Source organism: Cebus imitator, unplaced genomic scaffold (assembly GCF_001604975.1).
Source record: "Cebus imitator isolate Cc_AM_T3 unplaced genomic scaffold, Cebus_imitator-1.0 Scaffold173, whole genome shotgun sequence".
Taxonomy (NCBI): Eukaryota; Metazoa; Chordata; class Mammalia; order Primates; family Cebidae; genus Cebus; species Cebus imitator.
In genome coordinates this window covers 1,236,507-1,255,441 of record NW_016107488.1, presented here as the reverse complement: position 1 = coordinate 1,255,441, position 18,935 = coordinate 1,236,507, and the positions used below count along the sequence as shown (strand labels likewise).

Genomic DNA, 18,935 nt, shown 5'->3' with positions numbered 1-18,935 from the left:
AAAAAAAAAAAAAAAAGAATAAAGGCTGTAATAGAAATATGATTTTATAAAGTAACTGTGGAGGAAGATGGAGAAGAACCTAAAAGGGATAGTTGGAGGGTTGGGGAAAAATCAGTGACAGGCCTCCTGAAGCAGTGGCACAGGTGGACAAGTCAGGCCGTACAGGGAAATCTAAAAGCCAAGCACATGGCTGTCATCTGCCAGATTGTGACTGTGAAGAAATCTGTGAAGGGCTGGTACTCCTGCATCTCTTTGTGGGCCTGAGGTAAGCAGGGCAAGAGTAGGAAGAATTTGGATGCCAAGTATAAGGGAGAATGAGGCAAGCTGGACTCTAATAGCACCATTGCATTTGTTGCTTACCTCCACTAACCATAACCAGGGTAATGAGTGCCATTAGACTTCCACCTTACAAGTCTCACACAGATTTCTCTAACTTTTGACCATACAAGCAAGGGGATCCTGGGAAACAGAATTCTAGCTTAGCCAAGTTGACACAGTACAAAGCCACAATAATTACTGTCATTTCACTCAGAGAAGTCACTTGCTTAGTAGGCTCACATATCAGGTAAGTGTCATAACTCACTTTAAAACTCTGCTTGTTCAGTAATCCCATCCTGCCTCTCTAGTTTATTCTTCTGTAATCTGATTCCAGTCTAGCTTTGTAGACTCATATCTGAGTCATCTCTTCCATGCAGTCTAGGTTATAAGAAAACATATTCTCTAAACATTTGTACATGGCTTTTCACCTCTGGATGTTGCTAATACACCTTTTGCTTTGCTTGAAATGCTTCCTTTCCACCTGCTTCTGCTTGTTTCTCTTTTCATAACGATCAGAGTTTATCTTTCTATACCTGGTTCCGGGGGTTCCAGTGTCACCTTCTCTGTAAAACATTTCATCATCTACGGTTCCTCTAATTCTAAGCAATATTTCCCTTTTCTGTATTCCCATAATACTTCATTATGTCATTTTTATGGTACTTACCTCTTTATCTTCTTTGCTGGATTGTAAGCTGGTCATGTCGTATTCATGCCTTATTCCATATGCCCTTGTACACTGTAGTATTTGATGAATTAGTTATCCTGTGTTTCACTTTGCATCTCTTGCTTAGGAAGTTGAATTTAGAATGTGTACTTCTGCTACAGTTTGTTTATAATTTAGTTTCTTCATGCAACTTTCTCATTCCCCAATTTAAATATTATTTTATATTAATTTATATATATATACACACACATATATATACATACAAATATATATATATATATTTTAAATTCAGCTGCTCTCCTCCAAGTGTTACTTAGCTTGGAGCCCATTTTTCATGAAAACTAAACAGACATATTTTAGCCTTTTAGGCCATGATCATCAAATGTAGTGATTCTCTTTATCTCCATGATTCCCTTAAGAAAGTACATGTTGAGTGTCCCTTATCTAAAATACTTGGGACCAGAGGTGCTTTGGATTATAGAATATTTGCATTATGCTTACCAATTAAGCTTCCCTAATCCAGAAATCAGAGATTTGAAATGTTGCAATGAACATTTCCTTTGAGTGTCATGTAGGTGCTTAAAAAATTTCAGATTTGGGAGCATTTCAGATTTCAGAATTTTGGATTAGGGATACTCATCTTGTACAGTTTTAGGGTAAAATGTTCCTGTGTTTTGGAAGAATAGGATTTTCCTACTTCGTTAGAGATAAAAACTATTCTCTCCCTCACAACTCAGGATTCATAGTACAGAAGTTCCGATGAATTAATTTGGTTCCACGATTCTTTTAAAATATCTACTTCTTAATTATGAAGATAAATGTTAAGTCTAAATATTCAGCTCCCTTGAATTTACTTCACTTGGCTGGGCATGGTGGCTCACGCCTGTAATCCCAGCATTTTGGGAGGCCAATGTGGGTGGATCACTTGAGGTCAGGAGTTTAGGACCAACCTGGCCAACATGGTGAAACCCTATTTCTGCTTAAAAAAAAAAAAAGAAAGAAAGAAAGAAAGAAAGAAGGCCAAACATGGTGGCACACACCTGTAATCCTAGCTACTCAGGAGGCTGAGGCACAAGAACTGTTTGAACCTGGGTGGCAGAGGTTGCAGTGAGTTGAGATTGTGCCACTGCACTCCAGCCTGGGTGACAGAGCAAGACTCTGTCCTCCCCCCCACAAAAAAAATTTACCTTACCATTTTAATGTGGTGTTTAATTGTAAAATGATGTACTTATTTATGTACCTATTTATTTAATTTTCTACTTTAGCTATATGATTGTTGACTGCCTTAAATTTCAGAGGACATGGATTCTTTCTGATAACTTAGCATATACAAGTACTAAGAGAATATTTAAAACTGAACTGTAAAACCTTGTTGGAACAATGAGTTGTAACTGTTACACTGTTAAAATATAAGTAGATCATAACATAACAGAGCTGAAGTCAGGAATGCCTCCTTTACCCTGCACCTGGAAGAATTGGGGTAGGTTAAGAGAGAATCTTTGTGATCCCTTCCATCTGTCATGTTTTATGACTGAGGTATTCTGCATCGCTCATTCCTCATGTAACTGAAGCACATCACTTAGGTGGCAAACTTTTAACCATTTCAGATGAAAATCTTTCTTCTTATTCTCTTATTTGTATTTGCTTTAATATTCTTACTGCTATCCTTTTTTTTTTTTTTTCTCATTAAACTTTTTTAATGGGTTTCAAAATTTTGGTCGTTTCCATTAAAAAGTACTGATTTTAAAAACTAATAACTTAAAACTGCCGCAAGCAAAAAAGAAAACCAAATTGGTCCACAAAACATTCTCCTTTCCTTCTGAAGGTTTTACGATGCATTGTTATCATTGACCAGTCTTTTACTACTAAACTTAAATGGCCAATTGAAACAAACAGTTCTGAGACCGTTCTTCCTCCACCACTGATTAAGACTGAGGTGGCAGGTATTAGGGATAATATTCATTTAGCCTTCTGAGCTTTCTGGGCAGACTTGGTGACCTTGCCAGCTCCAGCAGCCTTCTTGTCCACTGCTTTGATGACACCCACAGCAACTGTCTGTCTCATATCACGAACAGCAAAGCGACCAAGAGGTGGATAGTCTGAGAAGCTCTTAACACACATGGGCTTGCCAGGAACCATATCAACAATGGCAGCATCACCAGACTTCAAGAATTTAGGGCCATCTTCCAGCTTTTACCAGAACGGCGATCAATCTTCTCCTTCAGCTCAGCAAACTTGCAGGCAATGTGAGCCGTGTGGCAATCTAGTACAGGGGCATAGCCAGCACTGATTTGGCCTGGATGGTTCAGGATAATCACCTGAGCAGTGAAGCCAGCTGCTTCCATTGGTGGGTCATTCTTGCTGTCACCAGCAACGTGGCCACGACGAACATCCTTGACAGACACATTCTTGACATTGAAGCCCACATTGTCCCCAGGAAGAGCTTCACTCAAAGCTTCATGGTGCATTTCAACAGATTTCACTTCAGTTGTAACATTGACTGGAGCAAAGGTGACCACCATACCAGGTTTGAGAACACCAGTCTCCACTCGGCCAACAGGAACAGTACCAATACCACCAATTTTATAGACATCCTGGAGAGGCAGGTGCAAGGGCTTGTCAGTTGGACGAGTTGGTGGTAGGATGCAGTCCAGAGCCTCAAGCAGCGTGGTTCCACTGGCGTTGCCATCCTTACGGGTGACTTTCCAACCCTTGAACCAAGGCATGTTAGCACTTGGCTCCAGCATGTTGTCACCATTCCAACCAGAAATTGGCACAAATGATACTGTTTCGGGGTTGTAGCCAATTTTCTTAATGTAAGTGCTGACTTCCTTAACGATTTCCTCATATCTCTTCTGGCTGTAGGGTGGCTCAGTGGAATCCATTTTGTTAACACCAACAATTAGTTGTTCACACCTAGTGTGTAAGTCAGGAGGGCATGCTCTCGGGTCTGCCCGTTCTTGGAGATACCAGCTTCAAATTCACCAACACCAGCAGCGACAATCAGGACAGCACAGTCAGCCTGAGATGTCCCTGTAATCATGTTTTCGATGAAGCCTCTGTGTCCTGGGGCATCAATGATAGTCACGTAGTACTTGCTGGTCTCGAATTTCCACAAGGAGATATCAGTGGTGATACCAGGGTCACGCTCGGCTTTCAGTTTATCCAAGACCCAGGCATGCTTGAAGGAGCCCTTTCCCATCTCAGCAGCCTCCTTTTCAAATTTTTCAATGGTTCTTTTGTCAATGCCACCACATTTGTAGATTAGATGGCCAGTAGTGGTGGACTTGCCCGAATCTACATGTCCAATGACGACAATGTTGATATGAGTCTTTTCCTTTCCCATTTTGGCTTTTAGGGGTAGTTTTCACGACACCTATGTTCTGGCGGCAAACCCGTTGCGAAAAAGCTCTTACTGCTATCCTTAAAGTTTTGTTTCTACTGTCTTCAACTAAGGCAAAATGAACAGTTTAACCTTTTCTTGATGAATTCAGATCATTATAATGAGGAACAATTCTAGTATTGTACTTTTAATAATATAATATTGTTGAAGTATTTTGAAGTGTGTGTAGATCATTGATCTAACCCTATTTAGCCCCAAAAAGATACTCTATTTTAGTCCTTGTGCCTGTTTTTAGATAGTATTTCATAATGTACTTTTCATCAAGATGTCGCTTTTCTTGTTGTTTTTACACCTACCTTTAACACCCTTCTAACATACTGCTACTTTTTTTTTTTTTTTTTTTTTTTTTTTTTTTTTTCTTTTTTTTTTTTAAGTTATCTTCAAGTTATTTTTTTTTTTTGAGACATGGTCTCGCTGTGTTGCCCAGACTGGGGTGGCGTCAAGTGATCCTTCTAACTCCGCCTTCCAAGTTGCTAGGACCACAGGTGGACACCACCACGCCTGGCTAATTTTTTAAAATATTTTTTGTGGAGAGAAGGTCTCCTTATGTTGCCCAGGCTGGTCTCAGATTCCTGGACTTATAAGCAGTTCTGCCGCCTTGGCCTCCCAAAGTGGTGGGATTACAGGCATGAGCTACCATGCCCAGCCTAACATACTACTTTTTATTAAGGATTTTAGAACGAGTTTTTTAGAGACTTATATAAAACAAGAGACATTAGGACTTTAGGCTTACCTATTCATAAATGAATGTTAGTTTAAAGTATAGACTTTGTGAATGTTTCTGGCCACCCAGAGTTCGTTCACACTTACTTCTGGAGTTGTTATTTTCAAAAACCAATAGTTTGGACAAAGTAAAGAGTATTTTTACTTTGAATTGTGCCAATTTGCTTTGTATTTAATGGTGTAATAAGACTTGAAATCATGGCCTGGTTATCATGAAAGAGAAATGGAAAGTAATTGAGTCATTTGAAAAGGAAATAAGATTAATAGTTGCTTAACAGAAGTTATTCTAAAAGGTTGTAATATATATATATTTTTTTTACTTTTCATTTGGTTCATCACTAGCATAGATGTCTCAGCTAATTCTGAACATTAAACAGTTCTTAACTGTCAGTAACACTTCTAATATGACAGCTACCTTGAGTTTTCTAGAGGGAATGCTGACCTTTTCTTTGCCAGAGGATACATTTAAGATTTGTAACACCAAAAGGAAAGTTAAGGCATGAGATATATTAGGAAGAGACATTTAAATTGCTGAAATTAATAAAAATCACTATGTGAAGTCATAATAAATTGGAAATATAAGTATTTTCAAATTTTTTGGAGTTGACAACAAATAATGCCAGTAAAAAGTGTTGTTTCTTTTCTTATACGGAAAAATACTGACTTTTCATTCCCTGAGGAAAGCAATTGCCTTCGTGAGTATATTTGTTTTGTTTTGAGACAGAGTCTTGTTCTGTTTCCCAGGCTGGAGTGCAGTGGTGTGATCTTGGCTCATGGAGTGCAGTGGTGCGATATTGGCTCACTGTAACCTTTGCCTCCCAGGTTCAAGTGATTCTCCTGCCTCAGCCTCCTGAGTAGCTGGGATTACAGGATTACAGGCATGTGCCGCCATGCCTGGCTAATTTTTTGTTTTGTTTTGTTTTCTCTTTTGTTTTTTGTAGAGATGGGGTTTCACCATGTTGGTCAGGCTGGTCTCAAGCTCCTGACCTCGTGATCCACCCACCTAGGACTCCCAAAGTGCTGGGATTACAGGTGTGAGCCACCGCGCCCGGCCCAATGGATCAGTTTTCTATCACTGCTGTAGCATTTTAGCACAAATAGAGGGGCGTAAAGCAATACAAATTTATTTTCTCCATTTCTGGCCAGAACTATACATCTGTGACTCAGTCTGAACTGAGGCTTACAGGGCTAAAATCAAGATGTCCACTGAGCTGGCTCCTTTCTCCAACAGTGGCTTCAGGGGAGAATCTGTTCGTTGTCTCTTCCCAGCTTCTAATGGCTGCTGGCATTCCTTGCCTTTGGGTACAACACTCAAATCTCTGCCACCATTGTTACATTGCCAACCTCCTCTCTGTTAATCTGCTCTCCTTCTCTCCTCTTATAATGACACTTGTGAGCACAGTTAGGGCCCACCCAGATAAACAGAATAATCTCCCCATTTCAAGATCATTTACCTTATTCACATTTGCAACACTTTTTTCTCCATATGAAGTAACATTCACAGGTTCCAGGGATTAGGACTTAAATATTGGGGGAGGCATTATTCAGCCTACCACAGAGGATATGGATATGTTTTGAAGTCGTACTGTGCATCTGCTTTCATATTTGGTTTCCCACTTTCCTACTGCCCCACCCCCCACTTCACCCACTGCTTTATTCTTTTCTTCCTTAAAATTCTTAAGCTGACTAGCTCTAACTTGTTTATGTTATTTGTGAAAACTTGTCTATTGTAGCTTAGTGCTGACGGAACCTCAATTCATAAGCAATAAGTCTTTAAGGGACTTAAAAATCATTCTCAGGTGACTGGGTCCTGGACAGGGAGTTAGTAGTCCCAGATTTTAGTTCTAAATCTGCCATTAACCTTGTAATTTTAAACAAATTCCTTAATCTTATTCCAAGTCTTACTTTTTTAATAAGTGAAATGTTTCTTAGAGCTTTATATTATCCTCTGTTTTATCAAGTTAATATTGAAGACTTGCTATGGTGGTTATTTTAAAATCTCATCTTTTAAATTTTACTGTTTTCTAGAATTTATAACCACTTTTTTCACTCGACTATTTTGTACTGTTTTTTAAATGTCTAATTTGAAGTTTAAAACATTGTGTGGTTTTGATTAACAGGAGGATCTACTTTTTGTGGCATTGCCTCACTATGTCTAATGGGTAAACTAGAAGAAGTTTTTTCAGAAAAAGAATTGAACAGGATAAAGAGGTGGTGTATAATGAGGCAACAAAATGGTTATCATGGAAGACCTAATAAGCCTGTAGACACCTGTTACTCTTTTTGGGTGGGAGCAACTCTAAAGGTAAGAGAAATAATGAAAATGAGAAACCTACATTCTGTGTTTATATATGTTGTGCTAAAAAGGTTTGACCTTTGTAATGTGTATTAAATATAAATATTATTAGGTTTAGGCTACTGAGTTTTTTCTTTGCTCTGCCAAAGCTAGTCTCTACAGTTCTTCCATAGAGTTACGTTATCTCTTGTGCTGCTTGAAAAGATTCATTTTTAGAAAACTCAAGTAATCCAGAACTTGAGTTTTATGCCTACTTAAACCTAACATAGAACATATTAAATACTTACTTTCTTGTAGGTATAAGGTAATAAAAAAACTTGTAACTGGAACTGACTACTTTATATAAATCAAGGATCTGTCTGAAAATGATAACAGTAAAGAAAATATGGGAAGGTATTAATCTTAAAAATCAAACCATGGGTCATTCCTTCAAAAGGTTATTTAGTCACTAAATACAAGTTTTTTTTTATCTTAAACTTGCCTTTTCACTTTTAAGAATTGTCTCTTTGTTCTGATATTCTAGAATCTAACAGGAGTCTATTAGAGAAGTCTGTGTTCATCTTCTGTATAATACCCTCACTTTTTCTCTTAAAGTTCATGTATAATTGGAAAAAAATTATTTGAAATAATGACAGTAGTCTCCCTGTCTCTCCTCACTTGTAGCACTATTTCTCAGGTGCATCATCTTAATTTTTTTTTTTTTGACTGTGGGAAATTTCAAGCATGTTCAAAATAGGGAGAATGGTATGTCCATCAACCATTCTCAACAATTATCAACCCAAAGCTTTCCTTCCATTCACTGAATTATTTTAAATCAGAGCCCAGATATCATTTATTGTATTCTCTGGAAACTTTTTAATATAACCTCTAAATGAAAATAACTTTTTATAAAAACAGAATCTTAGAGTCATCACATCTTAAAAAACAGCCATAATTTCTTATTATCATTAAATATCTAGTGATGATGTATATTTCCTGTTGCATCACATCAAGAGGCTTGTAATATCCAATTGGCTCTCCTTTTAATCAAAGAGCTCCAGAGTTGAAAATATACATAGCATATTATACTCATCGGTTAAAACATTTGTAAGTGTACAATTCACTAGCATTAATTACATTTACAATGTTGTATAATCCTCACCACCATACAAAACTTTTTCATTATATTTAACATAAATCCTGTACACATTAAACAGTAATTCCCTATTCTTTCCCCTCAGCCTGGTAACCTCTCCTCTACTCTCTGCCACTATGAATTTGTCTATTCTAGATAGCTCCTATGGGTAAAATCATACAATGTTTGTCTTTCTGTTTCTGGCTTATTTCACTTAGCATAGTGGTTTCAGGATTTATTTATGTCATAGTGCATATCAAAATTTCATTTTTTAATGGCTGAATAATATTCCATTGTATATAAATAACACATTTTCCTTCTTCATTTATCTGTTGATGGTCTCTTGAGTTGTTTTCACCTTTGGGCTGTTATGAATAATACTGCTGGAAACATGGTTGTATAAGTATATGTTCAAGTCACTGCTTTCATTTTTGAGGGGTACTATATATATGTAGGAGTAGAATTGCTGGGTCATATGGTAGTTCTTCATTTAACTTTTTGAGGAAATGACAAACTTTTCCACAGCACCTACAACATTTTATATTCCCTCTAAGCAATGTATGAGATTTCCAATTTCTCTGCATTCTCACTAACATTTGTTTTTTCTGTTTGATATATATATACATGTAAAATAGCCATCTTAATTGGTTTGAAGTGTCAGTTCATTGTGGTTTTGATTTGTTTGTTTCTAATGATATTGAGTGTCTTTTTATGTACTTATTGGTCATTTGTATATCTTCTTGGGAGAAATATCTATTCAAGGCCTTTGGCTATTTTTAAATCTGGCTTCTTTTGTAGTTACAAAGTTGTGGGAGTTCTTCATATATTCTGGATATTAATTCCTTATCAGAGATATGATTTGCAAATATTTTCTCTCATTCCTTGGGTTGCCTTTTTACCCTGTTGATGGTGTCCTTTAATGCACAAAAGTTTTTTGATGCATTCCAATTTTATCAAAATTTTTCTTTTATTGCTTGTGTTATTGGTGTCATGTCCATAAAATTATACCTGAATCTAGTGTCATCAAGATTTTCCTCAGTGTTTTCTTCGAATAGTTTTATGGTTTTAGGCCTTAAGGTTAGGTCTTTCATCAGTTCTAAGTTCATTTCTGTATGTGATGTAAGTTAAGCTCCTACCTCATTCTTTGACATGTGGATATCTAATTTTCCTAACACCATTTGTTGAAAAGATTGTTCTTTTCCATTAAATGGTTTTGGCACCCTTGTAGAAAATCAGTTGACCATATATGTGAGGTTTGTTTCTGGACTTCCTGTTTTATTCCATTGTTCTATATGACTATCATTGTGCCAGTAATGTACTGTTTTGATTATTGTAGCTTTGTAGTAAGTTACAAAGTCAAGAAGTTTGAGACTTCCAACTTTCCTTTTTTAAGATTGTTTTGGCTATTTGAAGCCCTCTGCAGTTTGATATGAATCTGGTAATTGACTTTCCCGTTTCTGCAAAAAAGTCTTTTGAAATTTTGATGGAAACTGCATTGAATCTGTAGATCACTTTGGGTAGTAGTGATATCATAACACAGTTGAGTGTTCCTATCCTATCCATGAGCACAAGATGCTTTTCCATTTATATAGGTTGTCTTCAATTGCTTTCAGCAGTGTTTTGTAGTTTTCGTCATACAAGTCTTTCACCTTTTTGTTAAGATTTAATTCTAAGGATTTAATTATTTTAGATGCTCTTGTAAATGTAATTGCTTTGTTAATTTCCTTTTGGATTGTTCGTTGCTAGTCTATAGAAACTATCAGCTTTTTATAGAATGGTTTTAACAGGCATTAAGGATCATTGCTTAAATCAATTATGGCATTAAGAGGTTACAAAACAGTGGTATTCTTTCATTCCTTCTCAATTTATTAACTAGCATTCTTTTTAAAGAATAATTTTACCTTACCCTGAGATATACTTTGTACAGAGAAGGACAGTTGAATAACAGATTCTTTCTCTTAATAGTGTTCAACAAAATGAGTTGGTTCCCTACCATCCCCTCAGTTTTTCTAATGAAATATTAGGTTTTAGAGTTTGGGAGTTTTTTTGAGAATCATTGTGAACACATAGATTTTAACAATTTTTAGTCATATATATGTGTGTGTGTGTGTGTGTGTGTGTGTGTGTGTGTGTGTGTGTGTGTGTGTATGTATGTGTGTGTTTTATGCTCAAATTGCTACCATCTTTAGACTATAGGAACCCTTTCAAGTTATCCTAAGTCTTTTTGTTTTTTTTTAATTTCCCTATAGACACTGCTTTAAATGTGTTCCAGAGATCCAGGTCTTTTTTATTTGACATCAGCAGTGTTTGACAACTTTCTGAAGGCAGCCACTTTTAAACTTTTTAAAAATGTTTTAATTTTCTTGGACATTGCCATAACTTTAAATCACACACTGACGTCTTATCACCTTTAGACATTATCTGTAATTCCCAACTATGAGAAATTAAGATTTAGCCTCTTTCTTTTCCAATAAATTGTTACTCATTATATTTAGTTCTGAATCTTTTCCTTATCTTGTACCTTCCAATGCTATATGGTTACCTTTATTTTTATAATGTTAAGTTAGGAAACATTCGTATTTTTCTTCAGCAATAATAATCACATCTTTCAGGCTTTGCATATAGGTTGATTATAAAATTTGAAAACCAATAATCAACACTTTTTATGATAATGCAAATATTGTTTATTGCTAAACCAAGTGCAGTGTTAAGATTATCATTTCTTCATTTTTATGTAATGACCAGTTTGCCACTTGATGGAAAATGTTTCTAACATCAAGATTCTAGAAAGGTCCTTTTCCTTATATTCTATTAATTAAATCAATGTTGATGAATAAATTTGTTTCCTGTTTGTACCATAACTTTCTTATGGATTTAGCTTTTGTTTTTGAGAAATAGTGCTTCTTCATCAATCACTAAAAGCTGTGGCTCTCTCTTTGATTCATTAACATACATTAAATTGCTTTGTATCTTCAGAAATTTCTTGAACCCTCTTATCTACTGCATACTTCCTCTTGAACTTCACAGTTTTATTTACCTGTTTGTGTTTTACTTTTATGGGATCTTGAGAGAAAGAACAAGTATATGTCCTAAATCATTTAAAACTATATACTTTTTTATGTTGCAATCATTTTTGTCTTATCTTTTTTTTCCCTAAGTAAAGAACTATAATTTTTTACTATTTTCAAACTGTCTCTAGCATCTGGTTAGTCATTTTTGTTTGCTCTTTTTTAAAAATATTTTTAGTTCCAATTACTAGAAGTTTATAACTAATACCTCAATAGCTTATCATAAGAGTTAAAATATGGGTAGATGAATTTGTACTTTTTTAAATGACTGATTATATTGAGTGGATTGCAGTCTTTTGAATTTAGCTTAATGTGATTCAAAGGGTTCAGTTGGCCTGATTCAAAAGAAGGAAATAGAGGGTCAAGAAAAGGAGAGTAGATTTGATAAGAAAATAAAAAAGATAAGGTAATTGACTCATTTCAAGTTCTGAAGGCCCCAGAGATTTTCTCTGAGCCCTTAGCTAAAGAAAAGCATATTTAAATGACGCATATCTGAAATTTGAGCCAAAGGTTTATATAAGTTTTATGTTAGTAAATTTTTACTTGTCATGTCATTGCAGCTTCTAAAAATTTTCCAATATACTAACTTTGAGAAAAATAGAAATTACATCTTATCAACTCAAGATCGCCTCGTAGGAGGATTTGCCAAGTGGCCAGACAGTCATCCAGGTAACTATTTTCTGTGTGAATCCAGAACAACCATTATTTCCTCTTCAAACATCTTTATCAGAAAAGGCATATGATAGAAAATATATCCACAGTTGCAAAGTTACATTAAATAATGTTTTTTAAAAGGTAGATTGTGTAAGCTTAGGACAGATTTAGGGTGTTGGGGAGTATAAAGGAAAGAGTTTATTATCGAGATGCTTTGGTATATTGTGCATTTTTTCCCAAATATTTTACTTCATAATGTTTTATTTCATTTGCAGCAGTAACATAGATGGTCTGAATGGGTCCTTTCCAAAATAGAGGATTATTTAGTCCATCCAAAGTCATTATTAGTCATGACTTGAGCTAAGTAGAATAAATTACCCTCAATCCTGAAGGGAATCAGTTCTTACTCTTTTCAGAAGTCATTAAATAGGCCAGGTGCAGTGGCTCACACCTGTAATCCCAACACTTCGGGAGACCAAGACAGGTGGATCACTTTAGGTCAGGGGTTCAAGATCAGCCTGGCCAACATGGTGAAACCCTGACTCTATTAAAAATACAAAAATACACTGACATTTTTGATAAGCAAGTAGTCAAAGAATTAGTTATGAATATGAAACTAGACACAAGGAATAATTGTTTATGCCAGTATTGCAATAGAGTCATGGTTTTTATTATTAGTCCAGAATGTACCTCATCAACTCATCTTCCATCGTAGAACTGCTATGGTTGGAATATATACTTGAATCAAAATATAAATGAGCTCATGAGATCATATTTTTGTATTTGAAATGAGCAGGAATATTTCCTTACACCCATACCTGCCTGTATTTTCATATAAAACATGCTTCCTATGTCAGGTGCATTGGCTTACGCCTTTAATCCCAACACTTTGGGAGGCTGAGGTGGGTGGATCACTTGAGGTCAGAAGTTTGAGACCAGCCTGGCCAACATGGTGAAAACTGCCTCTACTAAAAATACAATAATTAGACAGGCGTGGTAGTGGTCGCCTGTAATCCCTGCTACTCAGGAGGCTGGGGCAGGAGAATCACTTGAACCTGGAAGGCAGAAGTTGCAGTGAGCCAAGATCATGCCACTGTACTCCAGCCTGGGCGATAGAGCAAGAGTCTGTCTCAAAAAATAAAATAAAAAGGCCGGCACAGTGACTCATGCCTGTAATACCAGCACTTTGGGAGGCTGAGGTGGGTGGGGAGCACTTGAGGTCAGGAGTTTGAGACCAGCCTGGCCAACATGGCAAGACCCCATCTCTCAAAAAACCTCATCATACAAAAAATTAGCCAGGTATGGTGGCGTATGCCTGTAGTCCCAGCTACTTGGGAGGCTGAGGCAGGAGAATCGCTTGAACCCGGGAGGCAGAGGTTGCAGTGAACCAAGATCACACCATTGCACTCCAGCCTGGGCAACAAAGCGTGACTCTGTCTCAAAAAACAAACAAACAAACAAACACACTTCCTTAGAAAAAGTGTACAGTGCTTTCAAAGTTGTAAGCCAAAGTGTGTTTTCAGAAGTTAATTTCTCAAGCAAAATAATATTTTGAAATTTTTGGTCTCTGGTGCCTCAAGAAAACTGAGAATTATTTTGGTCTTGATCCCATTTTTTCAATCAGTGCAGGTTACTGTTTTAACAAATAGTGGCAATGGAGAAATGACAGTCTCTTAGAAAACATTTCTTATATAAACATACTTGAAATACATTCAGTATTTCCAATAGCTTTTTTAAATGAAAATTCTTGAGGCTTTTTTCCAGAGACATCAGTTGCTAACTTTAACATTTGTGTAAATATTTGGATGTACCACTTACTTTTTACAGATACATGACACTGTTTTCAGAGTATGCACTAGAAAACATAGAAAGTATTTCATAAATTGAATTTATGTGTAAAGATCTAGTCCCAGAACCTTTATAATCAATTTACCAAGATTCTTTAAAATTAAGCTTATTCTTGGTTCTAGTAAATCTAGTAGGACATTTGACACAAAGGGATTTTATATACATTTATGAAACTTCAAAATAATTTATTTTGGAGTAAATATATATTTCAACATCTAAAGTGCTTCATTATGGAGTAAACTTCCATTTCCACATCTAAAGTGCTTGTATATTGCCACTTACGGATAAAGAGTTTAAAAAAAAAAAACAATTTGAAGCTTGAAATAATTGAGTTCTGATCTCATTGGCTGTTACAGAAATCTTTTTGAGAAAAAAAATGTTTTATTTGTTAATTTATCCAGGGAGATTTTAGTTTTACACAGTTCTATTTTATGTTATTATGGATATATATCTTCTGTTGTACTTTTTCGTAGAAAAGTTTCCTAGTTTCTAGAAAACAAAGCTTAATGTTGCTTTGTACCCTTGGTAGTTTTAGAATAACTATACGGAATGATGTAATATTACAGGAGAAAACAAATTTATTTTTTATAGTCTGAAAGTCAAAGGAAAGTGAGCCAGAAGAAACCTAAGTATTTACTGAGAAGGTCTAAAAGGTGATCAACATGGGCTTCTATTAGTGAAATAACTCTTCACAATGGCATTGAGTAAGCACAACTAATTGTCATTTCTATTTTGAAAAATAAATGATACTCTTGTAAGTAAAGTTTTTCCTTAACCCTTTTGGCATAGTTTGACTTGGTAAGATGTTTTGAACTTTTTATTGTTGTTGTTTTGAGACAGGGTCTCATTTCGTTGCCCAGGCTGGAGTGCAGTGATACAATCATGCCTCACTGCAGCCTGAACATCCCTAGGCTGGGGTGAGTCTCCCAGATAGCCAGAACTACAGGCACGCACCACCATACCTGGCTAATTTTTGTATTTTTTGTAGAGATGGAGCTTTACCATATTGCCCAGGCTGGTACCGAACTCCTGTGGCTCAAGCAGTATTCCCTCCTCGGCCTCCCAAAGTGCTGGGACTTCAGGGTGAGCCACCACACCTGGCCTGTTTTGAACTTTAATAACTCTTAAGGCCATAAATGTTGACCAGTTCAAAAATAGAAAAAAATTATTGACTGGTACCAAACTGTCTTTGTAGTGCTCCTATAACTGCAAAGCCCTGAGCTCTTCAGAAGTCTACGTAAGACTTCTAGGCAGGAATGGCCATGTGATTTCATTGGCCACTCTTAATAGAAGAGGGTTCCTGCCCCCTGAAAGATGGGAAACTGTGAGCCAGCACAGAAGAATTGTCATGATATGAGCACTTATATTATTTCAACCAAATAAAATGTGAGTTTGTTTTTATTGTCAGATCAGATATTTTTAGAATGACTGACATTACCTTAAATAGGAGGATTAAATATGGCATAGCATTCCAGAATGGATTATTTTTGCTTAAGCTCCTTTTATTTAACACAGTGTTAGAATAGTACTGTATATGGTTTAGGAACTTTCAGAGGTAAAATATGGAGGGAGGGGTATTGCAACTTAGATTCAGAATCTTGTTGTCATTTAAAAAAAATTTTTTTTAACGATATAGCACTGAAGCTACTTGTTTCCATGTTCTCTGCTAAGCGAAAACGGAAACTCCCTAAAGTGACAAGTCTTATATATTACTGCTGCTTCTCCTGTCTTTTAATCACAGAAGTTATTGAAAATGTCAACTCCTCAGCTGGAAACTGTTTTCCTTTGTTAATGATATTTCCATGAATAAAATATTTTATTTTGATTATCTGTGTTGTTCTTTTTTTTTATAAATTGGTGTTTGAGACTTTGAGAAAGCAAAAAATTTTTAAAACTGTATTAGCATTTCTCTAAACTTACTTTTAATGGAGTGATGGGCTGGTAAATATGTAGCTAAAATATTTGGAAGAATGTACAAGTAAGAATGCCTATTATGATTTTTTAAATGCCTTCTTTTCAGATGCTTTGCATGCATACTTTGGGATCTGTGGCTTGTCACTAATGGAGGAAAGTGGAATTTGTAAAGTTCATCCTGCTCTGAATGTAAGCACACGGACTTCTGAACGCCTTCTAGATCTCCATCAAAGCTGGAAAACCAAGGACTCTAAACAATGCTCAGAGAATGTACATATCTCCACGTGACTGACTTTAAATTGGGATGGTGGGGGGATTTGTAGCATAACTGTAGCTTAAGTTTAAAAGCCATGTATAACCAAGTGTGCTCTTTTTTTAAAAGGTAGAGTCTTAGAATCAAATCTCCTGCTGATGTCACTTTGGGATATAGTGTTGAACCAGTAATCTTTGTACTGGGTTTCAAGAAAATCTTTGTTGATGTTTGAACCACCAACTTTGTCGTGGTTCTTAAGTGTTTATATTGTATTTCTAAGAAGTTGTTTGAGGCAAATTAACTGTTATGTGTGTAGGTTATCTTTTTAAAAACTCTTCAGTGCAAATTGTATCTTACTATAAAATAGACGCGAATCTTCAAAACAAGTTTACACTTCATATAGCATTGATAATCTTCAGGTGAACACGTAGTGGTCATTTGAAAAGCTCACTGTTGATGGTAGAAAATTTGCTTTAATGAATTATCTGGGATTATTCTTTGAAAACAGATGACCATAATTTTTTTTAAAGAAGAGTGACTTATTTTGTCTTATTCTTAAGTAAAGTGTGCCAATTAAACCTGTGTGGCCTATATAAATGAAATTAATAACTAAATAGTAAGAATAAATAGGTTTAACTAATGTGATAGTTTTCTAAAGGGAGATTGTTTGAAGACAACTATTATGTAACTGAGAGAAAAGCAACTTAACTATGTGATAGTGAATGAGAGTTTTGTGCTATGTGGATCATTTATTTAGACATTGCTGTGGTGAATACCAGTTATGTTTGATTCGTTAGTTGTCCTCTTTTTTTTTTTTTTTTTTTTTTTTTTTTTTTCTGGGAAGAAAGCAATCTTTTTTTTTTTTGAAGGAAAATACTTTGTGTTTTTATTTTTAGTCATTTGAGTTTTTTTGAATTTGTTGCCTGCAGTGTGTTAGCTGCTCTAATTCCAAACTAATACTTTTCTAATTTTTTTCAAATTAAATAAGTAGAAAATTAAATACAAAAACAGAACCACTCAAATAGATTCAGTGATGCAACTCTATACATGGTCATTATTTTCATATGTTCAGGTAAGTGAGAGGAAAATGTAACCATTTAGAGGGTAAGAAACTTGTTTTCTTAAGCCTGTGAACTAGCTAATTATAAAGGGGATCGTATAAAAACTCTTCATCAATAAGTCACATCCATTACTTAGTGACATTCAGAACTATGAGCCTAGTATAGAAATGGGGAAAGAAATCTCTTCACTAAAGGAGTTGGGTTTAAGTTATCCTTGGTGGTAATAAATGTTGAGATATTAGTGCTACAAGCATCAGTACAAAATCTAGATTGCTGGTATCACTGTTTAGGCATTGTAATATTTTAAATGTTATGTTTTTTCTAAATTAGAGGAAAAAAATGTTGGAAAAGTAACAGTCGTTCCCAAGGGAAACACTGTGTACTTGAAGAAATGATTCATTTATTATTGGCATGCTTAGTTTTAAACCTGAGTTTGCCAAAATTAACTTATGTTTTTTAATTAGAAATAAAATAAATCTGATGGTGGGGGAGAAAATGAGCTTAATAATAGATGTTATTCTTTTATAGGTTATTCCAGTTGCTACTATTTAAATCCTAGCAAATTAAGACATTCATATCTCAAACTAAGTCATCTCTTAGACATTGTAAGTTGAAGTAACATATATATAATGTGTTTATGGCTATATAGAAAGCCCAAATTGTTTCTTCTATGTCACCAAGAAAGATTACAAGGTAAGAAAGGTAGTAACAGTGACTGTATTCATAAATGAGAGAAATTTCAATCTAAAAGTATTTCATAAGGCTAAATATTTTCTAACTTCTTATAATTTAATACCATAAGATTATAAATTATAGTATGCTTCTAATTGATATGCTTGTTGGAGACTTTCTTGTGAAACTTTATGGACTAGTAAATGTTCACATTCCACAGCAACTTAATTGACCAAAAAATAGGCCAGTGTGAATTGTGGATAAATTTTATTTCTAACTTTTCTAGTTATTTACAAGAAAAGTATGTATCCGTTAAATAAATTGTAAGCAATATGTCACATATATACTTTATTTCTTAGCAGGAGTGATATAATGAGGGGAAGTATGAAGTCCAAAATCTCAAAGAGCTCTATTTCCTACTCCCTGCTCATCTCTTTCCCACCCCCTACTTTTGTGGCATTTTTTTTAGAAGATAGTAGGAGGAGCTTTGTTTTGAGCATCTGCATACAAATCAAAGTAATCAGATCATATGGCGTAATTTAACCTGTTTATCATTTACAGTGTTTTTAGATTTGACCTATAATAGATATGTGTTATTAGAACTTTAAATATTTACTTATAAGTATTTAATCTAAATTCATATAGAAATCTTGCTGACAGTGATATATAATTTGAAAACATTTTCGAGAGACAGTTAATGAGGAGGTGCTCTGGAATCAGATGACCTGGGTTTAAATCCCAGATTTGCCATTTCAGCAGCTTTATCTCGGACCCTAACTCTCCCATTGATAAAATAAGGAAAATAGGAAAACCTAACTCACAGAATTGTTTTAGGATTAAATGAGATAATACAAGTAAAGCACTTAGGATAGTACCTGAAATACAGCAAATTTCTAATTATAGGTTCTGTTATAATGATTATATTTTTTTTTTTTTTTTTTTTTTTT

The 18,935-nt window shown here is 35.2% G+C and overlaps 1 protein-coding gene and 1 pseudogene across 5 annotated transcripts in view; one reads left to right on the top strand and one right to left on the bottom strand.

The window, feature by feature from the left end:
- PGGT1B (protein geranylgeranyltransferase type I subunit beta) overlaps positions 1 to 18,147 on the top strand; it is a 56,270-nt gene extending 38,123 nt beyond the window's left edge. For 2 of the 4 annotated variants that reach the window (XM_037744417.1, XM_037744418.1), the window contains exons 7-9: positions 7,229 to 7,413; positions 12,147 to 12,255; positions 16,109 to 16,534. In XM_037744417.1, coding sequence (XP_037600345.1) covers positions 7,229 to 7,413; positions 12,147 to 12,255; positions 16,109 to 16,290 — 476 coding nt within the window. In that variant the 3' untranslated portion in view covers positions 16,291 to 16,534. Of the gene's footprint in view, positions 1 to 7,228; positions 7,414 to 12,146; positions 12,256 to 16,108 lie in introns of all 4 variants that reach the window. The other 2 variants (XM_017544892.2, XM_017544891.2) reach the window with 2 other exon arrangements.
- On the bottom strand, positions 2,709 to 4,403 carry LOC108315530 (annotated as a pseudogene). Its single transcript, XR_001829973.2, has one exon. The product of XR_001829973.2 is annotated as an elongation factor 1-alpha 1-like (transcript).
- Positions 18,148 to 18,935: the final 788 nt, after the last annotated feature.